This window comes from Bufo gargarizans, chromosome 6, assembly GCF_014858855.1.
Source record: "Bufo gargarizans isolate SCDJY-AF-19 chromosome 6, ASM1485885v1, whole genome shotgun sequence".
Classification (NCBI taxonomy): domain Eukaryota; kingdom Metazoa; phylum Chordata; class Amphibia; order Anura; family Bufonidae; genus Bufo; species Bufo gargarizans.
In genome coordinates, this window is record NC_058085.1 from 132129 (window position 1) to 151143 (window position 19015).

At 46.2% G+C, this 19015-nt stretch overlaps 2 protein-coding genes across 2 annotated transcripts; one reads left to right on the forward strand and one right to left on the reverse strand.

Annotated features, from left to right (window-relative positions):
• Nucleotides 1–250: 250 nt before the first annotated feature.
• Nucleotides 251–3892, reverse strand: LOC122940124 (zinc finger SWIM domain-containing protein 3-like). The gene is made up of 2 exons (XM_044296504.1): nucleotides 3377–3892; nucleotides 251–2459 (listed from the first exon to the last, which is right to left on the reverse strand). The coding sequence occupies exons 1-2, from the start codon at nucleotides 3529–3531 to the stop codon at nucleotides 383–385; spliced, it is 2232 nt and encodes a 743-aa protein (XP_044152439.1). The 5' UTR covers nucleotides 3532–3892; the 3' UTR covers nucleotides 251–382.
• A 157-nt stretch (nucleotides 3893–4049) lies between these two features.
• Nucleotides 4050–18973, forward strand: ACOT8 (acyl-CoA thioesterase 8). The gene is made up of 6 exons (XM_044296506.1): nucleotides 4050–4314; nucleotides 7715–7848; nucleotides 12347–12572; nucleotides 13616–13773; nucleotides 16783–16974; nucleotides 18674–18973. Exons 1-6 carry the CDS (start codon nucleotides 4193–4195, stop codon nucleotides 18790–18792), a joined length of 951 nt encoding a protein of 316 aa, XP_044152441.1. The 5' UTR covers nucleotides 4050–4192; the 3' UTR covers nucleotides 18793–18973.
• The last annotated feature ends 42 nt before the right edge of the window (nucleotides 18974–19015 follow it).

The window sequence follows — 19015 nt, forward strand, 5'->3', positions numbered from 1 at the left end:
TGTTGCCATTACACCTAGTTGCTCTGCTCTTTGTGCAACTGCCACGCCCTCTCCAGTTTGATTGACAGGGCCAGGTATTATGAAGTTTACACTGCCTGTTCCTGTCAAAGTAGAGAGGTTACGGCAGTTGCATAGAGAGCAGATCCTCTAGGTGTAATGGCAACGCCCCCGTTGCTCCTAGAGGCTCATTTGCATATAATAAAACCTCATCTTTCTCAGCAATGCGGGCACATAGGAACATGGGGTCAACACAGATGCCTTCAGCTGCTAAGTGCACATGTAACAGGTCAGCCAGTGTCATAGGGACACATCTGCTGACAGATGCCCTTTAAGGTAATTGTAAGGCGCAGTTTTTGAAAGAAACAAGTTCACCAAATATCTACTATAGATCTGGACAAGTCATTTTCCACTCAGGTTGTTCAGGGTCTAACCGACACAGCTCGTAGCCAGAACCATTTTCCTCCTCTATTGGCTCTTTCTTCACCCATCGGTATGGAAGCTCAATCGCCATATCTTGCATCGGATACTCTTTCTTGCCACTTGGGTCATTGTGCCACGTATCAACTATCATCTGTAACGTAGAAACCCTGACTTGCATTTCTGATGCATCACATCCCACAAGGAGATTACTGAATTCCTTCATCAGGCTCTTGATCAGGTGGAGTCTTGCCATGGTTTCAGACTTTCTTTTAGTATGGCGCAGGACCTTACCATACAGCTTGGAGTCCAATATGGGTTTCACATAGTTCTTACGCCACCTGAAACTAACCATGTCCTCCTCTATTGGCTTTTCGTATGAATAAAGCATACTCAATATATGACGACATGGCAATCTATAGCCCGTGTTAAAATAGCATGTACAGGAGTGGCCACTTAAAGACACCCTGTGGGTCTCTTCTAGCATCTGGACAGCAGTGAAATCTGTCTGCTCACTGATCAGATGAACGGATCTCTGAACTACTTCCCACTCTCTGACACACAGCTGAAAGCCAACGTCATTGCAGAACTCTTTCAGGGACAGTAACATTTTATTGGGCAGCCTAATTGGCCTCCAGACACCCAACGTAGGGCGCAGAATGGATTCATTGTCCAGAGTGCTCTTTTTATTTGATTGCCCGGTGTCCTTCATGTGTTTAGTGGAGACCTCGGAAACAGGTGGAGGAGCCTGAAGCGCAGGCAGGATCGGGTATAGTTTTTTTAGATTCTTTTTGGCTCGTGCTTTGGGAGCGTTCTTGGAACCACCCATCTCTAGCCCTTTGTTGATGAAACCATCTGCGGATTTAAGAAAGTCTTGGATAGCGTTTTCCATTGAGCTGTGTCTCACCATACAACTGGAGATGGCCTCATCGATCATGCCTATGCTCTCCATGTAAGTGCTGCAAGAATGCGCGCCTTTCTTTACATGCGTGTACCACAGAAGCTCATTGGAAAACCAGTCTTTGCAAAGTTTAGCATACAGATCTCGGTCCAATTTGTGCTCAAGTTTCTCGGCCAAGAAGTTTAGCTTCTGTGGAGTTGTATTGCAGACTGCTTCCTCAAGCCACTTATGGACACAAATCTTAAAGTCAGCGGGTCCTTTGATTTTTCTTTCAATGAGACGTGCCGTGTGATACACCGAGAGCAAGACCTGCACCGATGGAAATGCTTCCTTTAGAGGATCCATTTGCCCAAAAGCTACATCTATCTGGATAAACTTTACCTTTGGCCATTCAGAATTAAAAAGTTTAAACATTTCCAGCATTTTGGAGACGTTTTTTGCATTGTCTTCTTCTACAAAAGAAAAGTGAACTATTTTACACAGGCGCTCTTTGGTTTCCACTAGGAAAGCATACACAATGTAGCCATGTTTGCTGGAAACCCTGTGGAGCAAAAGGCTCTCTGGGAACTTTAGGAACCAGCTAGTCATGCTAGGTGTTTGAAAGGATAGCTGCTCTGGTTGGTTTTGACCTCCGGTGGTCAGTGAGGCTTGTGAGCCAGCATTTGCTTTTTGAAAGTCTTTCATGATGTTGTCGAGGTTTAAAATATCTATGGATAATGGTTGAGGACTGGAGTGTTCAATGGTAGCAGATGAACATTTGCTATGGCCTTCACCAATATCTTGCATTTCTACAGGCATATTACTCTGGGGCTCACATGGAGATGGAATCTCTTGTGGAACTGTGCCCTGGTCATTTTCCTTCTTGACAGACAGTGATGGACTTTTGTTGCAAGTCTTTTTAGAGGGGACCTCTAAGTCAGGTGGCTCATGTTCTCCTGCTTCAAATGGATGAACGAGAGATGCTGGAGATGGGTTTGTCATATTAGTATGGAAGTGAGTCAAACATTCTTCTTTAACCACCAAACAATCAAGGTCCATATCATACTGCAGAAAGAAATAGGCTGGACAGACACCATCTTGGGGCTTTCTTTTACCATTGTGCCTTTGGAGGTTGGAGCAACAAAACTTCACCTCTGTGAACCTGAAAAGCAGAAGTAAATGCATGACTACGTAGCTAATGAAATCTATCAACCAACTATAGAGAAACTAGGGGGAGAAGAAGTCATTGGTAACCAGTAGTATGGGCCCCACAATGGGAGGTGTTAAAGGTCACCAATTAACATCCTTAAGTTGACGCTCATACTACCTGACCCAGGGCCGTTTCTTGGGCCGGGTGGTGCCCGGGGCGCTGTCAGAAGGGGGTTGCCGACAGCGAGGAGACTCCTTGGCCGGTGTAGCGACTGCCACAAACACCACACACTGTGGTGACTTAAAAAGTCTGCACCTGCCCTCCATAGTGACTTTAAGATATCACTATGGATCCTGTGGTCATAAATGTCACATCACTGCCATAACACTAAGGCAACAGGCCAACTAGCGGCAACATTAATTTTGGAAAGGTAGCATATTGCAATTTATTTTTGACGATAGGGCAGATTTAATTTTTTAACCTTTACTCTTGGACAAGCCCTTTAAAGAGATTGTCCAACCCTATACAAGTGATTTTCAGGAGAGGCCATAATCCTTTCATCTGCGGGGGTCTGACAGCCCGCACCACACCACCACTGATCAGCTGTGGCACTACACAACTCTGTCCATTGTGCTGGATAGTGAATGGGATCAGCACTGCAGTAACCAGCTCTGTCCAATGCACAATGGAAGGATCTGTGTAGTTCTGGCTCTGGGGGGTCCTGCAGAACCGCTGATCGGTAGGGGTGCAGGATGTCGGACCCCCTGACGGCCATTCCCTGGAATAAAATAATACACTCTAAGTGGCCGTGTTAGAGCTTTCCAAAATCCTAATCCAGATCTGCCTATATATGCAGTAATTCGGGGCAAGTGACGTACCCGAAGGAAATTTTTATTTATTTTTACATTTTTATCTAATACAATCCTTACGTTACGTCCGGGCGGATACTGGTGCTGAAGCGGCTGTTGTGGTGCTGGACAGACACGCTGCTCTGAATGCTGTAGCTGGATTTGGTCTCGTCCTGGTATGCAGTAAAGCGCTCCTTGAAATCCTCATAGCTGGCGAAGCAGGCGCCACGCTGCATGGCGATCCGGATGATTGGGTTTCTTCAGGGATCTGATGCATTGGTACTTACATCCTGTCCAGATCCATCAGCGCAGGTCTTCTATATGTCTATAGTTTAGGAGCTGAACTTTGAGCTCCTGGACTAGTCAGTTCCTGCCAGCTTGTGGCACCTGTGGCATGCCACAAACACTGACTCTATGCCCTCACCCTCGTGCTCCAACTGATGTTATCAAGCCATTAGCTTCCCCTTTAACGAGTTTGATTTTATACTAACCAGGAGGCACCGCCCACAAACACTGACCAATCAGAAACACGCCTCCACAAGCCCCCTCAACATTTCACCAACCAATAAGTAGAACGCGCGGCACGTGACCAGAGAACTAGCCAATCCGACGCCGCATTGACTAAAGCGGAAGCTGGCGGTCAACTTAGCCAATGGAATCGAGACATGGAGGCGGAGTTTAACCAATAGCCCCGCTGACAGCGCTTTGTTGCTCTACGTCATTTCCGGTGTTTGCTTTTGCAGGTGAGCAGGCGGTTCGGTGGCGTCTGGAACGGAGCCGCTCTAGACAGGGAGCGGACTAGAATGGCGTGAGGCTCCGCCCCTTCCTGTGACATCACGCAGGGGACTCCTTTCAAATAGTCGGGCAAGGGTCATCATGTGATCAATCGTCTCAGACATGGCAGCATCTCTACAGCCGGACGAGCTGCTGGGGCCGGACGAGCAGAAGCCGCAGGACCTGAAGAGTGTGCTGGTCACCAGCGTCCTGAACCTGGAGCCACTGGATAAAGACCTTTATAGGTGATGACACGTCCACTGCGGTGCATGCTGGGAGTTGTAGTTTTTCCACAGCTGGGCTGCATTAGAGGCAGTATGATCACTGGGGGTAATCGACTTGATTATTGGTTTAATTCACTTAATGACTCCTGTAGGAGGATCTGTGCCAGTAAATATATGTATGCTTCGTGATCTAACCATCCTTGGACATCTTTTCTTAGAACTTTGTGTTAGGCTTGCCTTTCCTCTGTTATTCCTCCTGGAAATTTAGAGTAATTGACATACACGGGCACGGTATGCTTCACACGCACCCAGAACTGTCTAGAGGCAGCAGCAACAACCCCGCTCTGTATCCTGGTCACGAGGACATTGTGATATACCGGTGTACGCTTACGTCCCTGAGGCTATAACCGCTCCTCGCACATGAGGCTGATCACCTCTTACCTCCAGGAAAATACCCAAATTTCCATTTCAATGAGCTGTAAAAAGATCTTGGTAAACCGTGCACCAGAAACATGGCCCCCACTGCTGATACTGGGAGGGGGCGCTAATCTAAACACGAGGCTGATCTCCTTATTCATGTGACACTTACAATTGTCGTTGGCAGCACTTCGCCCGGTGTGGACAGTGGTCGTGCTGCTGACGGCGCGCAGTCAAACACCTGTAGTAACTAGGAATGATTCACCTGAGAGGAGCTGACCCCACCGGACAGGGCCGGACTTCTCTCCTGACCCTGACAATCTCATGCCTGTGAAAGGTTTTCAGAAAATGATGCAGACATTTAACCAATCAGATTCCATGGTCAGTTGTGACCACAACATCTGAGATGGCTTACCCTGGGAGCCCTGAACGGCTTCCCCGCACAGAGATAGTGGGAGCCATACATTGTCTGTGATAGCCTGGGTCCGTCTGAAGAGACGCTTGTTTTTGTAGCTGTAGTTCCTATGGAGCTCCGCAGGTGGACAGATTTAAGTAATTTCGTACGCCAAAAACAGGCGTAGAAAATAATGAGGCCAGCCAGCCCACCCACACCAGTCCCCTTTTTTCCACAAGCGGGGAAAAGATGCAGATTCGGCCTCAAATCCTCTTTGTGACCGAATCCGTGACAAAGGCACACCAAAAAGTGGCGTAATTCTCTTCTTAAATGAATCTGTCATTGGAATGTAAGGGAGAAGCAATCCAATATGTGCTGCTTCTAGCCGCCCAGGGTGACAAAAAAGTGTTAACATATTTTATTTATTTCAAAGACAAAAATCAAATCGCCCCCTTCTCCCTAATAAAATAAGAAGCTAAACGTCATGGGCATCAAACTAAGAATTAATAAAAAGTGATCAAAAAGCCGTACATGCTTCAATAAAAACGACAGATTGTCCTGAAAAAACGACTTTACCCCACAAGAGCTCTGTGGACGGAACTTTAAAAAAGTTATGGGGGTTGGAATATGGTGATGAAAGGGGGAACGTCTTCTGAAGCGCACTGCGCGCAGGATAGTCCTGGAACAGGTGTAAGGCGGCAGCACTGGCTGGTAGGTGTAGTCGGGGTCGTAATGAGCATCGTAGAGAGAACCTACAGTCTCCTCCCTGCGTGGTCGGTGCAGGGAGGACACGGGAGTTTACCGCCAGGGCAACACTGAAGAGGGGAGTAGTCCCTGGACCCGAAGTATTCAGTATTAACCCTTCCACTGCCCTCCACCAGGGATAATAAATTTAAAGGCGTTGTCAGAGTTGAAACTTTTTTGGGGCAAATTAATAAACTTTTGGGGGGGGGGGCTAAAATATATTTAAAAAAAAAAATCCTTCAGTCACGATAATACAACTGTCTGCATCTGTTATGAACAAATCCGGTTGTATTATCTTTAAAGGGAACCGGTCATCAACTTTGTGCTGCCCATACCAACGACAGGAGAGATGATTTCAGCGCTCTGCCATTTATAAGTTAAAAGTAAGTGGTTTCCGAGAACCAATAATCACAATCATTGCAGACTGGGCCTGGAAAAGAGTCATGGCCACCTGAGAAGAGTCCTGGTTACTCATGACTTCCTGCTCTCCTGATGATGACTGACAGTCTTCTACCTAGTTTTCTCCCTTTATCTCTAGATGAGAACTGCCAATCATCAGCAGATGGGCGAGAGTGCAGGAGATTATGAGTAACCATGACTCTTCTCAGGTGGCCTGGGCTGCAATGATTATGATGCTGGTTCTCAGTAACCACTTACTTTTAGCTCATGAGTGACACAGCGCTGACATCAGCATTTCTGTCACTATTTTATCCTGCCCTCAGTGAGGTCATGAGCTCCATGGAAAGTGACTGGGGGACGGATCCGTTTTCTATTGTGTCAGAGAAAACGGATCCGTCCCCTTTGACTTACATTGTGTGTCAGGACGGATCCGTCTTGCTCAGCACCACATCACTGACAGAAAAATGTTCGGTTGCGTCCCCATCGCGAACAGAACGCAATGAGTGGGGACAAAACGGAAGCGCTCCCCCTTCTCCCCCCCCCCCGTTATTGACATCCTATGACGGATGTCAATAGCAGAAAGGGGAAAGCGCAAGTGTGACAGTAGCCTTAGGCAACCCCTTTAACAGACCACTAGGCAGTCTTACATTGAACCCTTCACTGCCCCAGACCACCTGGTATGCTGCTATCAATCCGCTTCCCCGATTGTGTAATTAACTGATATGTCACCATTGTCTGATCGGTGCAGGTCCCAACAGTGGGACCCGCATCTATATCGAGAACTGAGTGAGGAGGGTGGTGGCTGGAGGAGCCCGGGTTTCCCCGAGTCTGGCCATCACCAATCTCTCTCCCCATAGAAGTGAATAAAAGCGCTTGCGCGGCCACCGCTCCCATTCACTTTTTTCATGGGGCCAACCGAAATAGCCGATCCAGTGCTCGACTATTTTCGGAGGCCCCATAGAAATGATTGGAGGGCGGCTGTGCACCACTTTCAGGGCTCCTTTCTCGGTGTAGGTGCGGGTCCCACCTCTGGGACACACACCTATCAGACAATGAGGACATATCCTAGTGATATGCCCCCATTGTCTGAGATGGGAATACCCCTTTAACCCTCCTCACTGCCAGAAGACATTTACATATTAACCCCTTTACCGCCCTCCATTGCCCACTCCCAGAGATAATGGAAATATCCCAAAGATACTGGCGTTAACCTGTTCATTGCCCTGTGCCACTAGGAGCATTTTTCACTGCCCTTGAGTCCCAGGGATGCTGACACTAACATCACTACTGCCATGTGGCCCTCTATATGTGGATGCTTTATGGCAATATATTAGCCCCCGGGCCCCTGACTGCCCCCTCACTAGCTACAAAAACTTAGAGATAACATTGGCTGTGTTCAGAACATTCATTTGTGTGTCTCCGGGGTAAAGAAAGACATTTCCAAACTTTTCTTTTATTGCTTTGCAGGAGTTCTCGTCACTGGGTCCCCGCCACACGGAGGCTGTTTGGCGGTCAGATTGTTGGGCAGGCTCTGGTGGCTGCCGCTAGCTCTGTGCCAGAGGGCAACGTCCACTCTCTGCACTGCTACTTTGTGCGAGCAGGTAACGTCCATCCTATTTTATTAGCTTTAGTGCTCACAAATGTATTTTTTGTCCATGACCCCTCCACATTTTTGGGAGGTCGGATGCAGAACCATTCGCTTCAATGGGACCGCAAAAGATGCCGCATCAGTATGTCCTTTCCCTGGCATCCACAAAAAATATAGAATGCGTCCTATGATAGAACTGTGCTTTTTATGGCCTGGACATTCCGTTCCGCAAAATGCGGAACGCTCGCAGCTGGTATCCGTGTTTTGCGGATCCACAACTTGCTGACCACAAAACGGGCAACGGTCATGTGCCTGAGCCCTTACTATGGAGGTCACACAACTTTATCTAGCAGCTTGTGGCCTTGTGTCTTTATCCTGTGTCTCATCATTTACTTTATAGAGCAGCATTTACATACTGACCCTAAAGAGTTAATACAGCGGAGACTAAGGAAGCCTGCCCTACAGCACCATGAACCTGATGCACCTCCTTTAACCCCTTAAAGGGGTTATCTTTATCTGAGACATTGGTGGCATAGTGCTAGAATATGCCACCAATGTCTGATAGGTGCGGTTCCCACCTCTGGGACCTGCATCTATCTGTACAATGGGTCCTTGAAAGTAAAGGAGCGCACACTGCGCATGTGTGGCGTGCTATCTGTTTATTTCTGTGGAAGTTCAGAAAGTGGTCTCTGCTAGTTTCTGAAGTCCCGTAGAGATGAATGGAAAACGCACCGCACTATTCACTACTAGGGATCTGACAGATAGCCGAGCCAGCTATTTTTTCTTTTCGTTTTAATCTTCCTTGAGCCATAACGTTTTCAAATATCCATTCACATAGCTGTATGAGGGCTTATTTTTTGCAGGACAAGTAGTACTTTCTAATGCCACCATTAATTATGGCACAAAATGTAGTTGGAAGCGGGAAAAAAAAAATCCGAGTGGAATTGGAAAAAAAATCAATTTCTCCACAGTTTTACAGGTTTTGTTACCATGGCGTTTCGTTTGCGGCATAACTGACCCATGCCCTTCATTCTTTGGGTCAGTGCGATTACAACAATACCCCATATGTATAGGTTCTTTATGACTAAATAGTGTAAAAATTAAAACTTTGAAAATAAAAGATTCACCATATTCTGACCCCCATCATTTTCTTATAGTTCTATCTACTGAGCTATTCGCTGTAATGGAAAAACTTTTATATTTTAATAGTAGGGAGTTTTCGTTCGCGGTGGTACCCATATTGTTTATATTTTTGTTATTTAGGTATTTTTTTTTACTATACGGAAAGGGGAGTGATTTAAAACTTTTATATAAAAAAATAATAATAATGTAATGATTTTGAAGCTCATGAGCCTATAAAATCTGTTTTTTAATTTTGAACAATCTGTGATATATATTTTTTTTAAATGAGTTTATTACTGTATATTGCTAATTTTTTTATGTTGGCCTGGTGGCCAAAATAAGAATTGCAGCATTAATGCGCATTGGACGCAGTGGGAGTCGGTAGGTAGCCCGTAAGCGCAAGCTTCCGGGTTTTTGACACTTTCGATGCCGTGATCTCACTTGATCATTGCATCTAAAGCCTTTATCGCGATTATTGCCGATCACGGTAATTGGCAGCAGGTCTCCGCTGTTTACACATCGCTTCAGCGCCGTACATGTACGGCACTGGCAGCAAAAGGGTTAAAGCAGTTGTCCAAGATTTTGATAACTATGGCCTCTCCTAAGGTTAGGTTGTCAGTATCAGACCGGCAATTTCTTCATAAAAAAACATCAAGTCACTCTAAATACACACAGCGCAGAGACTGCCGTTCAGTCTACATAACCCCTAACAAAGTTCCCTAATAATCAGGACCAGGAATTTCCAAATGGACAAAGTCACTTAGTCCATAGTCCACATGGGTATAATTGGAGGTGATGAAACACTCTGCCAGATTCTGCTGATTACTGGGTAATTCTCAAGTGTTTGCAGTAACACTACTCCTTATTATGTTTTATAAGAAATACTTGGCATTTGACATAATTAAGTACTGATTGGTTCTTTTCCCTCTAATTATTATATTACTTTCTATATTCCTTGTCATGTAGTGCGTTAGGGATAGTTGACATCTACAAAGTCATTGTTCTGTGTCAGAAGACCACCAAGCCACATTATAGAGTAGTTATCGCACAGGACATGCATTACTCCACACTGGACATCCTTAGGCCTCATGCACACAACAGTTTATTTTCACGGTCCGCAAAAACGGGGTCCGTGACCCGTGACCGTTTTTTCGTCCGTGGGTCTTCCTTGATTTTTGGAGGATCCACGGACATGAAAAAAAAGTCGTTTTGGTGTCCGCCTGGCCGTGCGGAGCCAAACGGATCCGTCCTGAATTACAATGCAAGTCAATGGGGACGGATCCGTTTGACGTTGACACAATATGGTGCCATTTCAAACGGATCCGTCCCCATTGACTTTCAATGTAAAGTCTGGAGTTCTTTTATACCATCGGATTGGAGTTTTCTCCAATCCGATGGTATATTTTAACTTGAAGCGTCCCCATCACCATGGGAACGCCTCTGTTAGAATATACTGTCGGATATGAGCTACTTCGTGAAACTCAGATCCGACAGTATATTCTAACACAGAGGCGTTCCCATGGTGATGGGGACGCTTCTAGTTAGAATACACTACAAACTTTGTACAAGACTGCCCCCTGCTGCCTGGCAGCACCCGTTCTCTTACAGGGGGCCGTGATCAGCACAATTAACTCCTCAGGTGCCGCACCTGAAGGGGTTAATTGTACTATCATATCCCCCTGTAAGGGGGGGGGATATATCATATCCCCCCCCCCAGTTTGAATATCGTTGGTGGCACAGTGTGCGCCCACCATCGGGCCCCCCCTTCCTCCCTCTATTGTTATAAATCGTCGGTGGCACAGTGTGCGCCCCTCATCGGGCCCCCTCCCTCTATAGCAGTAACAACATTGGTGGCAGTGTGCGGCCTCCCATCTCCCCCCCCCCCCCCCATCATTGGTGGCAGCGGAGTTCCGATCGGAGTCCCAGTTTAATCGCTGGGGCTCCGATCGGTAACCATGGCAACCAGGACACTACTGTAGTCCTGGTTGCCATGGTTACTTAGCAATAGTACAATAGTAGAAGACTCATAGTTACCTGCTTGCTGCTGCGATGTCTGTGTCCGGCCAGGAGCTCCACCTACTGGTAAGTGAAAGGTCTGTGCGGCGCATTGCTAAAGAACTGTCACTTACCAGTAGGAGGAGCTCCCGGCCGGTCACAGACATCGCAGCAGCAGGCAGGTAAGTATGAATCTTCTACTGTTGTACTATTGCTAAGTAACCATGGCAACCAGGGCTGCAGTAGCTTCCTGGTTGCCATGGTTACCGATCGGAGCCCCAGCGATTAAACTGGGACTCCGATCGGAACTCCGCTGCCACCAATGGTTGGGGGGGGGGGGGGGAATGGGAGGCCGCACACTGCCACCAATGTTGTTACTGCTATAGAGGAAGGGGGGGCCTGATGGGGGGCGCACACTGTGACACCAACGATATTCAAACTGGGGAGGGGGGGGGGGGGGGGGGGGGGGGGGGTCTGCCCCCTGCTGCCTGGCAGCCCTGATCTCTTACAGGGGGATATGATAGTACAATTAACCCCTTCAGGTGCCGCACCTGACGGGGTTAATTGTGCTATCATATCCCCCTGTAAGAGATCAGGTGCTGCCAGGCAGCAGGGGGGCAGTCTTGTACAAAGTTTGTAGTGTATTCTAACTAGAAGTGTCCCCATCACCATGGGAACGCCTCTGTGTTAGAATATACTGTCGGATATGAGTTTTCACTGAGTGAAAACTTAGATCAGAAAAAGCTTTTATGCAGACGGATCTTCGGATCCGTCTGTATGAAAGCAACCTACGGCCACGGATCACGGACACGGATGCCAATCTTGTGTGCATCCGTGTTCTTTCACGGACCCATTGACTTGAATGGGGCCGTGAACCGTTGTCCGTCAAAAAAATAGGACAGGTCATATTTTTTTGACGGACAGGATACACGGATCACGGCCTCGGCTGCAAAACGGTGCATTTTCCGATGGGTCCGCGAAAAAAAAACGGAAAACGGCACAACGGCCACGGATGCACACAACGGTCGTGTGCATGAGGCCTTAGGAGGAGGGGATGAAAGGTAATAACCTTTGTGCACAAAGACTGACATCAGCTCCAATAACAACATCATCCGAGTAGGAGGTTGTAGGTCCGTATCGCTCTCTTGTATTATCATGGGGCATCGGCCAATTGCTATGTGGGCAGCAAGGCGACAGGAGCTCTCCCCATTGTGTTACTGGCCAGGTGACTGACTATCACTTACTTTTACTACTCTGTATGCGAGTTTTTTTGTTTGTTTTTTTTAAATGTATATAATTAATCACACTTGGTAAATATTTTTATCACTTAGCTTGTGTAAGCCTATTTATTCTCAAATCTTGGAATTCACATTAAAACTTATGTTCACCATTAGGGGACCCCAAGGCATCAGTGTTGTACCAAGTAGAGAGGACACGAGATGGGCGAAGTTTTAATGTGAGGTCTGTGAAGGCAATACAGCATGGAGTACCAATCCTCACTTGTCAAGTTTCCTTCCATCGCTCCCAAGAGAGCCCCTTACAGCATCAGTTCACTATGCCAACTGTGCCTTCGCCAGATGAGCTGCTCACCCGGGACGAGCTTTTATACAAATACTTGAAGTGAGTCCTGTTTTTGTTTTTTTTCTTTCTTGATGTTTAAAGGAGTTTTCTTATATCATAAGGTATTACACCCTCCACTGGTCAGAAAGAGATGGCATGACTACCAGAACCCCTTCCAATCCCAGGTTTGAAGGGGACGCAGTGCTAAACCTTGCAAAATTCTGGGACTGGCAAAGGTATAGAGATAACTATGATAGGGGGAGTAGTAAGTCCCTAAAATGAAGACAGGAAAAGTGATCATACCCATTAAACTAACCTCAGCTGAACTCTCTTATTAGAGTGGGATTGGCTGACCATGTATTGTGTATTAGGCTACTTTCACATTAGCGTTTTTCTTTTCCGGCATAGAGTTCAGTCACAGGGGCTCTATACCGGAAAAGAACTGATCAGGCATATCCCCATGCATTCTGAATGGAGAGTAATCCGTTCAGGATGCATCAGGATGTCTTCAGTTCAGCATGCTACAGTTTAATCTCCGGCGAAAAAAAACTGAAGACTTGCCTGAATGCCGGATCCATCCTTCCGGTCTGTGCATGCGCAGACCTTTAAAAATGAGAAAAATAAATAAATACCAGATCCGTTTTGCCTGATGACACTGGAAAATCGGATCCCGTATTGCAATGCATTTTTCTGACTGATCAGGATCCTGATCAGTCTGAAAAATGCCTGATCAATCAGAAAAAATGCCATGCGTTTGCATACAGTTTGCCCGATAAGGCAAGCAGTTCAGGCAACGGAACTGCCCGCCGGAATCTAACAACGCAAGTGTGAAAGTACCCTTAGATGTTCAGCAGATTTTCACATGCCTGATCCTTTTTTCTTTACAAGGGAAATGAGCTGCCACCAGTGGCATCTGGCATCAGTTTATTCCCATTACTAGACTGGCCTCAGTACCATAGCCTCACATGGTCCTACTGAACCAAATGTAGCTCATATTAAAGAGGTCTATGCAGATGTTACTTCATCAGAAACGTGCAGGATCCAGCGTTAGTCATCCTAACAAGGTCTTAAATAATATTATCTCCAATGTCTTCTTCTTTTAGGGACCCCTCACTGGTGGACAAGCACAGGCTAGGCCTCAATAAAATCTTGGCTCAAGACGTTCCCATTGAAATCAAACCAATAAACCCCCCCGACATGTACAATCGTTTGCCACAGGAACCACGACAGCTGTTCTGGGTACGAGCCAAAGGAGTCATAGGTAATGGCTGTAACTCACTTATGACATCACCTAAATAACAGTTCCATAAATTACTCAGTCCCCGGGGCCCTTGGAATCCAATAACTGGTATGTATCAGATCAGGGTCAGCAACTCCCAGAATGCTCCACTCACTTCTATGGGTTTTCTGAGAACAAGTGTGCATGCTGGGAGTTGTAGTTTCTCAGCAATCGCCGCAGTGTCGGAGATTGCTGACCCCTGTGTGAGATCAGTGCAGTTTATATTGTATAATGGGTCATTGTAGGTCAGCGAGGCACTGGCAGCCTGAGACAGGTGAACTTTGCACATGGTGCCATTTAGTTGGCACAGCTGGGTTAACTTTAGGGCATGTCTAGAATTCAATGATTGTTAAAATCATGACTCCAAGGGGCAGGCCTCTTGCACACAACAGTGTGCCCGTGCTGCGGACTGCACTTGAATGGGGTCCAAAAGCACTTTTTTTTTTTTGCGGTGCAGAAGCATGGGTAAAAAACCTATCCACTCAGTGCCTCCGTTCCACACAGTATCTATCATCTGGATTTCAGACCCAGTCAAGTGGTGTCAGCTGTTTGCAATAAGAGCACTGACCTGCTACAGCCGTGTGCATGAGGCCTAAAGGGGTATATATTTGTATCGGTTCTGGGCAGGCTTTGCTGTACATGAGATGTGCCCGCTCTATAAGCCGTCGGGTCGTCGTTTTTCCAATAAGATACCCTCCGTTCTGGGAGACCATCTGCACTGTCGGGTAGCTCCTTTAGCCCTGTCAGGACCAAACACTGCTAATGGCAATGAGCTTCTGACAGCAGGGACTGGGACCTGAACCCCAAAAAATGGAGTCTTCCCAATAGTGCAGGCAATAGTCTTAAATCCCGTTTTACTATACAAGGTGACACCTTGACCCCTACAGGACCAAGTCCATTTGGGTATTAAAGGTGTAGTCGGGGAAGTGAGCGGTCCGCCCGCCAGAACAGGGGTCCTTTGTATTCTGGTTGAAGGGAGCAGCAGTCAGGAATGTGCACCTCTGCTTCATTTCATACTGTTAGACTGCTGGAGATGGCCAGCGTTTTTGAGCACTTCTGTCTCCTCACGGGGGGAATGCTTGGACTTAGCGAGCCCCCTGTGTAACTGCATAGATGCAATGGTTGCTAATCTCCAAACTTGGCCACTGCTCACACCCCTCACCCATCTGTGATCTACATGTACATAGGTGCACAGAGGGGTTCATGGACGCCTTTTGTCCGCCTGCATCTTCCACAAGTGCTGGCAAATTCTGAGACAGTAATAAGAACATGGTATTGATGTGGAAATGTCTGAACATATTGGCACACATTACTATGGTGGCTGGCCGTGATGGAAACCGCGCAAGTCTAAAGCCGCACCAAGTTTATCATCTGCTGTGTTCAGGCTGGCGGCTCTTTAGATTGCCTGGGCCAGATTTATCAACTAAAACAAGAAATGGAGCTCACATAGTACCTATATATAACATTATATTTTATTGAGTCATAGCGTGTAACAAGATATACCATTAAAAAGGGGGAAGTGGCAGAACATAAAAATATATCTTATTGGAAAATAAATATCAATATTCCATATATAAATGGATATAAAAGTAGTATACTATAAAAGTAACAATTGGGTGAGTCAATGGTTGCGAGTCATCAACAGTGCATAATATAGGGATATTGGCAAACTGATTATCTGCCTAAAGTAGGTCCATCTCTGCTACTCCGTGCGCCAGAAACTCAAATCTACTCCAGCTAGGGCATGGTGTAGATTTGAGCTATAACTTGCGCCAGTGTCAAAATCCAAAGCTGAACTCTGCTTAGTTAATGAGGCACAAAGCAGATTTCGGCTTTGGGTTTTGACACTGTAATTTAGGGACATAACCAAAGTGTCAAGAGTGCAGAGACCTCTGCAGAGCCCATACATTTGACGGTAGGACAGAGGCTATATTGTTAATGAAGTTTTCAAACTATCGATTGCTGTATCCGAACCCAATTTGCTCAACACTAGTTGTAATAAATTCGGCAGGCTCTGCCGCTGTTCTCATAGAGAAAAGGAACCTGTTGGATTTAGCTGGAAAAAAAATCTCACCACTAGGGCTCATGCACACGGCCGAGAGTGGTCCGTGGAACCACGGGCTGGATTCCCGCTGAGAGCAGGAGCGCACGGCGTCATTGGTTGCTATGACGCCGTGCGCTCCCTGCTGCCGCAATACAGTAATACACTGGTATATATCAAACTGTATTGCGGCAGCAGCAGGGAGTGCACGGCGTCATAGCAACCAATGACGCCGTGCGCTCAGCAGGAATCCAGCCCGTGGTTCCACGGACCGCTCACGGCTGTGTGCATGAGCCCTTATGGCAACAAATTTATGATTCTGTCATAATGGCTAAAAGACCAAGAGCTCCATCATGCTGCTTTTTTTAAAATAAGCAAAAAGACAAAAAAAAAAAGTCCTGTCTCTCATAGACCTTCAACTACCATCTGGAGTTGTTTTTTTAAACTGTAAAATAGAGGAAGAGGAAGAGGTGACCTGGTGTGAATGCAGCCGTACGCTTACCAGGTCTCAGTGACTGGTGGCACGAGGGAGTAGACTGTAGGGGGCCTGTGAAGCAATGGAGGAGTAAATTGAATGGCTTAAGAAAAAAAAAAAAATAGTCACTGTCCCCGTTTTACAACCTCTTCAGTCCACCCCTGGTGGTCTTATCGGTCACTTCTGTAGTAACTGTGAGCCGCTAGATTCACTCTGCGGTCCACAGTACAGGAGACGGGCCTTGCTCGGCTGACGTTCTGCGGCAGATTGAATACACCCTTCACAACAGGAACGGTCCTTGTACCTCTTATTAAAATGTATTTTAGATTCCATTTATAAAATGCTTGATTCCCGGTCTACACCATCTTATACAAATACAGTAAAAATAATGGATTTCACCTCTTTACATATAAAACAGCAGGTTTAAGTAGGTTACAGCGATAGTGGTGACTTTCTTCTTTCCCTTGTGTCTTAGGTCCTGGTGACATGAGATTACATTGCTGCGTAGCTGCCTATATTTCAGACTACTCGTTCCTGGGAACCGCACTACTTCCCCATCTTCGGTTTGGGGTGCAATTTATGGCCTCGCTTGATCACTCCTTGTGGTTCCATTCTGAATTCAGAGCAGATGAATGGATGCTGTACGAGTGTGAAAGTCACTGGGCAGGTAAGTAGGGGAATAGAACATGATGTAAATGTTGTGTGTGTATATATATATATATATAACACTACTAATTATACTATGATTATTGCTTGTGGCTTCCCTTTTATTGTCCTTTTAAAGTTTTGTACTGCATTGATCCAAGTAATTGCAGCTGCTATACAGTGCACTGCACATGGCAAATGTTAGAGGGTAGATTCAAAAAGGGGGGTTACCAAGAAATATAATTATGGGGGTAATTTAAGAAAGCAGTTTTTCTTGAGTCTGAGTTGGAAGAATTTGCACCAGATTTATCAAATGTCTCATGCTACTTTATACATCTGGTGCAAATTAGACGGTCACATGTCTACATATCTGGAGTGAAAATGGCTAACCGCATCCATTTTTTTTTTTTCTTCAAAACTAGAGTGCATGGTGTAAAAACGCAAATTGCTGCAAACTTTTTTTGCACAAAGTTCAGAAAAATACACAGTGCCCCTATTTTCCAACTTTTTAAAGCTAGGATCCTGGAGTGCATGGCTTGGTGAACGCCCACCTTCTGTGTACTTTTCTGAAGTGGTACGCCATCCCTGTGCCCTCAGCATCCGGGCCCCCAGCGACCAATAAAACGAGCGGGCAGAGGCGCTCCGCTGATTGCTGTGATCTGCTTTTCTTAGTCCCCCTTCATTGCAGCAATTGGTGGGAGGGGATCTCGGCAGCAAGACTCCTACCCTTTTCTTTGACACATCATGTATTAATCTCTAAAGATGCCTTTTAAAGGACATGGTGTTAAGACACTGCAGGAGATTTATGAAAACGGATTAAAAAGATTAGAAAAGTATTTGCAGAAGTTTCTCTGAAAAATCACATCAGGAATATGATGGACTGATCTGTACGACTACAACTTCCCCTGCATCGGATTTTGTAAGGCCTGTAGATCAGTACTTCGATTGTGGAGAAGGAAGCGTTCCTTCCCGACAATCGACTGCTCGTCAGTGAAGGAGACCACTGCTATTACATGCAATGATCTCCTCCACAGTATGGGGAGGACTAATCGCTAAAACAATCACTGGTTCCCACACAAAGCCATTATTTGCCATTAGTCGCTCGTGATTACGGTACACAGCATGCAAACAATTAGTCTTCATTTTAATAATGTCATGACAGAATCCCTTTAATAATGTCATGACAGAATCCCTTTAATAATCCTTATTAAATCTGCCTGTGGCTCTGTTAGCACAAAACAGGTTTTTATAACCTGTCATTCACCTACCCAAGGTGTCTCTTCATACAGGGTGCCCGGCCACACCAATCTCAGTCTGGTGCCCAGTGCCGCCTTCCCAGTTGAAATAGCCGCCCTCCCTGTCTATAGTGCCGCCTTCCTCATGAGCCACAGGCACATTTAAATAAGGACAATTTCGGATTCATGTTATTAGTACGGACCTGGCCATATGTTTAGGTTATAGGGCTAAAATGTCATGACCGAATCCCTTTAAAAATTGCAATTGCCCAGTGAACGCTTGTGCATTGGGTAATCGTCAGCACTTTAACACAGGCAGATCATGGCTAATGAGCATTCGCTAGTAAAGATACAGCCCCAAAAGTCCCATTGTGTAGCATCCAGCGGTAGACCCCAGTCACAGACTTGTAGTAGTATTTCATGTAAGAAAGTCTTAGTACCTCTAAGGATACAGTACTGCTCTCATTTCCATGTCTCTTGTGCCAGGCCACAGCCGAGGACTAGTACATGGGCGCCTTTGGAGAAGAGACGGAGTGCTGGCAGTCACATGTGCACAGGAGGGGGTCTTCCGTGTCAAGCAAAATCCTCCCGAAAGCAAACTGTGAGCGCACAGCTCGCCCGCTGAATCCAGAACTTGAATTCCTTCCTTCGTGAGATTAATACATTCCTGACCTGTAATCCACATGTTCACATCCAGCTCCGGCATCATGAAACTAGTCTCCAAATTGTGAATAATTGCAAATAATATATATTTTAATAAATCATTTGCGCTATGCACTGAAAACAGCTTGGATTCCGTTTTTCCCGCTACTCGTAATAATGCCCTTT

What these genes read in the sequence shown, in the direction of transcription:
- ACOT8 (XM_044296506.1), top strand. Translation starts at nt 4,193, where the DNA reads ATGGCAGCATCTCTACAGCCGGACGAGCTGCTGGGGCCGGACGAGCAG. An exon ending in CTTTTATACAAATACTTGAA is followed by an intron (nt 12,573 to 13,615) that starts GTGAGTCCTGTT and finishes TTCTTCTTTTAG; the next exon opens with GGACCCCTCACTGGTGGACA. An exon ending in GTGTGAAAGTCACTGGGCAG is followed by an intron (nt 16,975 to 18,673) that starts GTAAGTAGGGGA and finishes CTCTTGTGCCAG; the next exon opens with GCCACAGCCGAGGACTAGTA.
- LOC122940124 (XM_044296504.1), bottom strand. Translation starts at nt 3,531, where the DNA reads ATGCAGCGTGGCGCCTGCTTCGCCAGCTATGAGGATTTCAAGGAGCGC. An exon ending in AGTATCCGCCCGGACGTAAC is followed by an intron (nt 2,460 to 3,376) that starts GTAAGGATTGTA and finishes TCTGCTTTTCAG; the next exon opens with GTTCACAGAGGTGAAGTTTT.